At 52.7% G+C, this 9,390-nt stretch overlaps 1 protein-coding gene across 2 annotated transcripts; it reads left to right on the top strand.

Moving 5' to 3' along the window:
• Positions 1 to 4,159: 4,159 nt before the first annotated feature.
• DKKL1 (dickkopf like acrosomal protein 1) lies at positions 4,160 to 8,199 on the top strand. Of its 2 annotated transcripts, XM_075537611.1 has the most exons (4): positions 4,160 to 4,328; positions 5,676 to 5,816; positions 5,958 to 6,050; positions 7,879 to 8,199. In XM_075537611.1, the coding sequence occupies exons 1-4, from the start codon at positions 4,173 to 4,175 to the stop codon at positions 8,197 to 8,199; spliced, it is 711 nt and encodes a 236-aa protein (XP_075393726.1). In that variant the 5' UTR covers positions 4,160 to 4,172. The 2 variants fall into 2 exon arrangements, with proteins under 2 accessions (XP_075393726.1, XP_075393727.1); XM_075537612.1 differs by lacking the exon at positions 5,958 to 6,050.
• The last annotated feature ends 1,191 nt before the right edge of the window (positions 8,200 to 9,390 follow it).

Raw genomic sequence — 9,390 nt, 5'->3', positions numbered from 1 at the left:
GCATGCAGTAATAAAGTGTTGGATCGGCAAAAGCTGGGTGATGCCCACTCACTGCTGTGTTGTGGGACAGCAGTAGAACCACCCCTTTGCCTTTCTGCGGTCACAAATCTTTATGGGAACAAACAACCTCACCTTTCTCCCACTGGGACAGTTGGATTTGAAGGACTGACCTTGAGACTAGCAGCCCAATTCAGAACAACCTATGCCCCCAGGACTCCCTGTACTAGAGTTTAAATTCTGAGCACCCCATTTGCAGAAGGCTGTGGATGTCATTGAAAGCTCAAAATCCATGTACACAGAGTCCCCACATAGATGAAGCCTCCATTGAATTCCTTCTGATGACTCACTGAGGATGTAGATAATCTGGCCCTGAGATAGTTAGTTTATTGTGCCACCCTGGCCAATAAACGTATATGGAGTTAATTAAAGACCAGAGAGATAAATGGCTCAATGAGCCTCGCCTTTTTAGTTCTTGGGTCTCTTGCTTTGTGATGGTCGGAACAGGGTGCAGCTGCCTTAGCCAGTTCCCTGCTTCAGCTGGCAAGGCTCACTTCCCGCAAGACATTCTGAGGAGAAGCAGCATGGACCTACCCCGATGCAGCCCTGGGTGCTGGAGCACCCGTGTGGAGACCCCTGCCAGCGCTGAGATGCTTACATGTTTACTGATTTGGCTTTCCTCCTGCAGTCGGCATCATTGTGTGTGTTTTGTGAGATGGAGGAGGATTTTGTGGATTGGTGTCAGACATATGGGTTAATGTTGGACTTGTGGGCTTGGGCAGCAGTGGGTCGGGAAGTTTTTTTGAGGTGCACTTACCCTTTGCATGAAACTCTCTCTTGTACATATGGGTTTCTGTGGATTTGTTTCTCTAATGTACCCAGACTAACACAGGTCCTCAGGCAGAGTACTTTTGAAAGTGGATTCCTTTGCACCTTTCTCCAGCCAACCTGGGAGGTGTAGCCTCTCTGGGGAGCTTGCCTGGCTGTATCTGGATGGACAATCCTGTACCGGGGACACTTCTGGGGATGGCGTAGACATGAGTCATGCCCTATCAGCCGTGTCCTGACTGCCTTGGTCAGGAGGTCCTGGTTCTATCTAACTGAATGTATGTGTCCCAATCACAGTCCTGCTCCCACTTCTGTTGTCCCACCTGCAACTTATTGACCTGACACCCAGTGAATTTCCTCTGGTCCGTGCCTTATTTAACTACCATTCCAACTGAATCCTCAGACGCCATTATGACCTGGTGCGAATGACCTTCCTCATCTGGATGGTGTGTCTGTGCCTTTGTGTTACCTTTTGACCTTTGTGCTATCTTTTCCGCCTTTTCAAGACTGAATACATGTTCTCCTTAAATTGTATTGGAGGTTAGGATCTCTTTATACCACAAAACAGGTTTCTGAGGTCATACATTTTTACGGGCGCAGAGCACCTCATCTTTCTCCCAACAGGGCAGCTGGTGGGGTTGAACTGCTGACCCTGGGTTGGCAGCCCAACTTAAAACTATGTCACCGGGGTTCGTTAATAAGTGTGATCGATATGCATATTTACATCAACACACACACAGATTAGCATCTGAGCTTACTAACGCACACCCCCAAACACGTTATAGATTTTGATTCCTTGGTTTGGAGGTTTACGGTTCTCGTTTCATGAGACACCCTGTTAGTTAGGCTAATAACATGTGGAGTGCTTTTGTTCTTGTTCCTACTTCCTTGTGAAGTGCCTGGAATCTTGAGAGCTAATAATCAGCCATCCAAGGCACAGTACAGTAATTGGTCTCGATTCACCTGGAACAATAAAGGGAAAGGGAGAATCAAGAAGAGGAGGAGGACATGGGATGTGTGGTTAATTGCCTCCAAGAACAACTGACTCCTTTACCATGAGATGGTCCCTGGCTACCATTACTGACCATTCTGATCACAGATTCTAGAGTAGAATCCTGATCAGAGGGGGGGGGGGGGATATATTGCAAAACAATCTCAAATAACTCCTGGACTCTAGAGACTTTCTGGAGCTATAGTGGATTAAGCCCTGAAAATATCTTTAAACCTTAAATTAACATTAATATTGTCTGAAGTTTTAAAATCTGTCTTTAGCTTCCCCCCCAAAAAAATAATAAAAATCATTACCACATTGCTATGGAATTGACTCTGACTCATAGTGACCCAATAGGACAGAGTGGAACTGTCCCTGTGGGTTTCTGAGGCTGCAACTCTTTAAGGGAGTAGAATGACTCATCTTTATCTTGTAGAGCGGCTGTTGGCTTTGAACTGTTAGCAGCCCAACCAACGCATAACCCCCAATGCCTCCAGGACTCCTTAAATTTTAACTTAGCTAGTAGGGGGGGGAGTCTACCTTGAGCATTGTACTGTTTAAAGAACTATCTCTTTGGAATCAAAGTGAAAACGGGAATTCAAAAGATCAAATAGAAAGTGTAGGGGCCGTGAGCGTATGTCAAGGGGGTAGCAACCACTCAGAAAAGACGAGTGAAATTGGTTGTCCAAGGTGAAAAATGGGATCGGCGTCACTGAATTGCACACACCAAAATTGTTGACTTGGTGAATACTCTCAACAACAAATAAACACATTCTACAGAAAAGAAACTGAGAGGCTGGCTGGCGTTTGTCTCTGAGGCTTGAGAGGAGCAGAGGGAGGAGGGAGCTCTGGTTCCGGGGTCTGGAGCCCCTAGTTGTCCTTAGATGCCAATGAGTCAGAGCAACACACCGAGCAGAAGGCAACACTACCTGGCCAGGCATCATCCTCACAATTGTTGTGTTGGCACCCACCTTGCAGTCGCTGTGCCAATCCATCTCTGTGGAGGGTCTTCCTTTTTGATGACCCTTCTCTCCACTGTGTCAGGCATGATGCCCTTCTTCAGGGACTGGTCCCTCCTGATAGCAGGTCCGAAGTCCGTGCGACGAAGTCTCGCCATCCTTCGAAGGAATATTCTGGCTGTACTTCTTCTAAGACAGTTTTGTTTGTTCTTTGGCAGGCCGTGGTATGGTCAACACCCAGCGCCATTACCTTGACTCAAAGGCAGGGCCTAGAGGACTTCTGGAGAGGGCGGGAGAGTTCGTGGAATTACCCCGCCCTCTTTGGGGTGCGTTCATCATTTCAAATACTGGAGTAGAAAACTGAGAGCCGCTCAGGAACAGAAAGGACGAGTAAGCGAAGGAACCAGAAGGATTGCCTGACCGCTCAGCGGCTTGTGAAATGCATGGGCTTAGGAATGGAACCGGGGAATCAGGGGCCCCAGTCTGCAACACAGAGGCGCAGTTCAAGGTAAGGGGGCGTGGCTGTAGTTCAAGGGGTGTGGCCATCTGCGTTCAATGCAGGACGTCCAAGGCTGTGGCCGGGAGAAAAAAAAGAGGTCTAGGGATGAGGGGCGTGGCTAAGCCACTTAGGACGTGGTTCTGCCTTTACGGGGCGTGGTCATTGTAGAGAGGCCCCAGCTCCTGCGTGACTTGAGCTTCTGGGGGTGTGGCCATCTGCAGTTTAAAAGCTGGGATCTCAGAGGTGGACTTCATTTTCAGCACCCAGAACCGTCTGCAGGGGCGTGGTCTGACCATAGAGGCGTGGCCTGGAGCTCTCCATCGGGGCGTGGCCTACAGAGGCGTGGTCTAGAGAGAATAAAGCATGATCCTGACCTAAGGGACAGGCCTGTGAAAGAACGGGGCGTGGTGTGTCCTTGTGGGCGGGGCCCCAGCTTCTGGGCGTGGTCCGACAATCGGGGCGTGGCGAAGGCTCGCGGAGCTGCAGCCAACGCCCCAAGTGCCGGACCTGGGCTCGCGGCCAGAACTGTTTGGATTTAACAGTCCGTGGGCAACCTAAGGAGTCCGGATCCCCAGGGGCTTGACTGGGATCTGGAGTAAGGGCTAAGCCCCGGAAGACAGGGCGAGGCCAGGGCCAAGGGATAGGTAGGCGATGTGCGTAGGTGGCCCGGCCCAGAAGGAGGGGGCGGGGCCTGGCTGAAAGGAGGGGATGGGAGTGGAAAAAATGGGGGGGGGATCGTTGCCTGGATAAGGGGTGGAGTCGGAGCCCGGGATAAAAAGGGAGCCCTTGAAAGATGAGGGTCTGCTGAGGAGGTGAGGGAGAGAGGTGGGGCGTGGTCATCTCGGGGCGTGGCCTTGACTCCCTCCTGCTTGGCAGTAGCCTCCCCTTCGGCCTGGAAATGTGGTGCCCGCTGGTCCTGCTGCTGCTCCCCGCCTCTGTCCTGGTTGCCCCCTCCGCTGCCGCCCCAATCCGAGACGGCGATGGGCAGGAGAGCTCCTTGGGCCTGCTAGGCCTCCAGAGCCTCCTGCAAGGCTTCAGTCGGCTTTTCCTGAAAGTGAGCGACGACTCAGGGGAGGAGGGAGACTCCATGAGTCAGGGAGAGGGCCAGACAGGGGTGAAAGGGCAGAAGGGGTTCTGGGGTGCAGATGGGTGGGAGCTAGGGAGAAGGGGACAAACTGGAAGAGGGAAGGAGGCAGAGCAGGCGGCCGGAGGACCGGGAGATAGAGAGAGGGGAGGACAGGGACAAGAGACAGGAGGCTGAGAGCCGCAGAGACAGGACCAGAGTCAGAGAGCTAGGGAAGGAGACATTATGAAATGAATCCACGCCAAACCCCCATCGCTCTTGTGTCAAACTCTTGCTGGATGGAGTAGAAGGTTCCCCCCTTAGGGATTCCAAGATCATGATCATTAAGAAAGTAGATTGCCCCCTCGCCCCCACCCCCATCTACCTTTTCTTCCCTTAGCAGCCCAGCACATCCCCACAGCACGGCCAGGACTCTTTAGGATAAATATGAAATCCAAGCCAAACCCCTTGCCATCAAGTCCCTGGGTTGGCTCAGACTGTCCCTATGTAGGGTTTTCACAAGTTGGAAACCTTCAGGACAGTGGTTCTCAGCCTGTGGGTCGCGACCCCTTTGGGGATCAACCTTCACCAGGATCACTTGATTCATAACAATAGCAAAATGACAGTTATGCAGCAGCAACGAAAGTAATTTCATGGTTGGGGAGGTCACCACCACATGAGGCACTGTCTTAAAGGGTCACAGCATTAGGAAAGTTGAGAACCACTGCTTTATGGGAACAGATCGCCATCGACTTGGCACTTGCTTAGACTTATATGATGGGTATAAAGCAAAAAAAAATTATTTTAACCTTAAATGATGGGTATAAAAAAAATTCACACTCACTGCCATTGAGTCGATTCCGACACCTATCAACGCTACAGGACAGGATAGAACAGCTCCTGCGGGCTTCTGGGACTGGAACTCTTTAGGGGAGTAAAGAGCCTCATTGTCCTCCCTTGGAGCAGCTGGTGGTTTCAAACTGCTGACCTTATGGTTAGCAGCCCAACTGGTAACCCACTACACTACCAGCGCTCCTATGAGGGAAATCGTTAGATCTAAATATAGATGAGGGAAGGAAAGAGAGGATCAGGGAGGCAGATAGCAAGACAGAAAAGGAGATACAGGAATAGCAAGATAAAGATAAAGAGACCATGACTAGAGACTGGGCAGAGGGGGACAAAGCTAGTTAGGAAACAGAACCAGATGGGGTATGAGAGCAGGAGGCTAATATGTGGGGCCCTAGGGGTCAGAGAGGGAAGGGGTGGAAGGGACCTTGAGGGCATCCTCCCAGAGCAGCAGTGTTACCAGGAGTCCTAAAGTCACCATTCATGCCCCAGGATGACCTGTTCCGGGGAATGGACAGCTTCTTCTCGGCCCCCATGGATTTCCGGGGCCTCCCCAAGAACTACCACCAGGAGGAGAACCAGGAGCGCCGGTTGGGGAATAGCACCCTCTCCAGCCACCGCCAGCTGGACAAGGTACCTACTCCTGGGAAGTCCCTCCAGGAGTTTCACCACCCTCCCTCCTGCTGCAACATGTCCAGTTGTCAGAAGAGGGGGAAGTGGGCAGGGGGTGGGGAGGTGGTGGTTCACTGGCACACTCTCCTCCCACCCTTACAGATGACTGACAACAATACCGGAGAGGTGCTCATCTCTGAGAAAGTGGTGGCATCCATCAGCCCGGCGGAGGGGAGCTTGGAGAGTGACTGGAAGGTTAGGAGAGGCTCCCCCTGCCCCAAAAAAGGCATCCAAGCCCCCGGTGTTTTCCACAGTTTGGGTGGGAAGTAGGACCTGAAGCTTCCAACCTTGGCGGGGGGGCATCTATTTGGAATGCTATAGAGCTTCCAAGGAGCCCCAGTGCTCAGAAGTGACTGGAAAGGTCGGCAGGAAGAAGACGGGCACGACCATCTACTTCCGGGGAAATGACAGCTTCCGTGGAAAGCCTACGGGGCAGCTCCATTCTCACCAACAAGGTCCCTCAAAGTCAGAATGAACACATTGGCAGCTGGTTACAATGCTTCTGGGGACCCACTACCCTGGGGTTGATTTCAAAGCCCAGAGCTGCCCCTGTGGGTTTCAGCAACATTGTTAAACCTTTGCCGGAGCAGGCAGCCTCATCTTTACCCCTCAAAGGAGCCGCTGGGTTTCAACTACTAACCTTGTGTTAGCCCAGTGCCTAACCCACCAGGACACCTGTCTTCACTCCCTGGGTCGTGCATACAGAAGCGCTCACGACTACCTGAAAGGCGGGTCCATTGAAACACACACACACACACACACACACACACACACACACACACCCGAGGTGCAGTGGGTTATGAGTTGGACAGCTAGGTCACCAGGTCAGGGGCTTGAACCCACCCGCCACACCAAGGGAGATGAATGAAGTTGTCTGCCACCGTAAATATTTCACCCGTTCTCACTGCCAGCAAGTCAAATCCGACTCCTGGTGACCATCGAGGGCAAGGTAGGGCTGCCCCCGTGGGTTCCCAAGACGGTGACTCTCTAAGGGAGTGGAGAGCCTCCTCTTGCTCCCACCAAGTGGCTGGTGGAATGGAACCGCTGGCCCCGTGGTTAGTAGCTGCCTACGTAACCAATGCCACCACAGTTCCTTCCCACCAAGAGTTAGAGTCTCAGAAACCCCCAGCGGCCAGTTCCATTGGGTCCTATGGGATCACTGTGGATGGGGGGACCGGGACTCATGGCTATGGGGATCGAGGTGTACTGGTTGGTTTCTGAAAGGCCCCGGCCTTGTATACCCTGAGAGGTGCTCTGTTTGGGGGCTGCTAACTTCGTCTGCCTTCCATGTAGCAGCTGCTAATCCCAAACTGCTGGCTTGGCAGGAAGCAGCTCGGTACATAACCCAATCGGCCACCAGGATCCCCAGTGACTCATGGTGGTGGTGGTGGTGCTGCTGCTGCTGTACCGTGTTAGTCTATCTGGTCCCGGCTCTTCCTGTTTTTTCGCTGCACCCCTACCTTCCCCAGCAGGAAGACTTTCTGCAGGTGCTCGTGAGAGTGCAAATTCAGGGCACTGGCCAGATGAGCTCTTTCTACCCCGCAGATCTGTCTCTCTTAGCTTCTGCTCTGCCAAGTGTTGCTTGAATTCCTTGATTGCTTTGAGCCCATCTTACTCTCTGTTCCTGGTATCTCTCTCCTCAAAAAGTCCCTGGCCCCTGCTCCCCTCCTGTGTGTCTGTGTGTGTGTGTCCCTATAGAAGACAGCACTCAGTAGGATCTGGTTTTAGATAGCAAAATAAAAAGTCCTTTTTTCCAAACTGTCAGGGCTTACTGCCATTGAGTTGATGTAGATCTACCCTATATACGGGTCTCGGAGATTGGAAATCTTCACGGGAGGAGACGGCCTCATCTTTCTCCCTTAGAGCAGCTGGTGGGTTCAAACTGCTGACCTTGGGGTGAGCAGCTAGCTGGCTATCGCATTTGGCCACCAGGGCTTCTATGGTCAGGGGTTAGGACTTCCACACATTTTGGGGGGCATTGGAGGTGCACACAATTCATCATGTTCCCTTTCCTCCTCCCCAGGTGCCCCGGATGGAGGAAAAGGAGGCCATGGCGCCTGTCCAGAAGGTGATGACTGATGTCCACAATGTCCACATGGAGCCGCGTCCACGGGTGTCCTTCTTGATCATGAAGCTGCCTCGGTGGAGGTCTCGCCAGGACACCCAAGAGGGGGGCCGCTGGCTCAGCGAGAAGCGTCACCGGCTGCAGGCAATCCGGGAGGGTCTCCGGGAGGGGTCTCACGAGGACACCCCTGAAGAGGGTCCCCAGGGCCCCTTGCGCGCCAGGCTGCCTGCCCGCAAGGCCCACTTCCTATACATCCTCCGCCCCTCCCAGCAGCTCTAGGGCGGAGCCTGGGAGTGCGTCTCCCCCCAGAGACAGCGCCTCCCCCCACCCATATGGAAATAAAATGTTTTCTAACATTCAGCACCACGCTTTCCTTTCCTGCCCCCCACCCTACGCTCCCCCGACCATGGCCCTAAGGCTGATGCTGGACAGTCCAGTCCTCATTCTCATGTAGACGCTCTGGTTTTCCACTGAGCAGCACCACTGTCGGCTGAGTTGACCAGAGAAATCACATCCAGTGAGACTCATACAGGTGTAAGAATGAGCTTGATCCCAAGAAATAAGTACAATGCAGAAAGACATCCCAGCCCAGTTCAGATCCAGTCCATCAATCCTGATGCTAGTCCACAAATCCCTCTTCAGACTCATGCAGCCACATGAAACGATGCGGAGTGCAGGAGATCACAGGGTGCAGGGTTGTGCGGGTGCATTGGCCCTGTCTCTGGCAGCCCTCTGAGTGACTCCATAGCAGGAAGGTGAAGCAGAAGGGTGAATGGCCATTCATCTCAGTGACACCTCCAAAGGAGGCTGACGAGCTGAGACCTGATTGACACTCAAGTCCACCCCTATCTTCTTATGGATGCCAAGTTGGCACACACACAAACCTATCACACTCTCTCACCCACGGAGGCCCTCGGGTTTCTGTGCCTGTACATCTTGACGGGGACAGACAGCCTCGTCTTTCCCCACCGAGCGGCTGGTGGGTGAGCACCCTGACACTTCACCCACTGGGACACTCGGGCTTCTAGGGGTCCCCTCTAAACCAAACCAAACGAAAACCAAACCCATTGCCATCCTGTTGATTCCGCTTCATCATCAAACCCTAGAGAACAGAGCAGAATGCCCGCCGGATTTCCAAACCTGTATGTCTTTACAGGAGCAGACGGCTTCACCCTTCTCCCTTGGAGCAGCTAGTGAGTTTGAACTGCCACCTTGGCAGTTAGCCATCCCATGGTCCCCCTACGCGTCTTTTAAGAGGACACTGTGGTGAAGCTGACTCTGACGGGGGAAACCCTTATGGTTATGAAATAGAGATAAATCTTCACAAACCTTCTCATGACTGGACACAGTCCCTCCAATAACACCACCACCACCACCCCGATAAAGAAACTTGTGATCCAGAGCGACCAGAGAAGATGAATCATTCGTGCGTCTGGCTAGTCCCTGTGCCTGGAGGTTATTGGTAGATAA

Source organism: Tenrec ecaudatus, chromosome 18 (assembly GCF_050624435.1).
Source record: "Tenrec ecaudatus isolate mTenEca1 chromosome 18, mTenEca1.hap1, whole genome shotgun sequence".
In the NCBI taxonomy this organism is placed as follows: domain Eukaryota; kingdom Metazoa; phylum Chordata; class Mammalia; order Afrosoricida; family Tenrecidae; genus Tenrec; species Tenrec ecaudatus.
The sequence above is the reverse complement of the archived record's forward strand: the minus strand, read 5'-3'. Positions and strand labels throughout refer to the sequence as shown.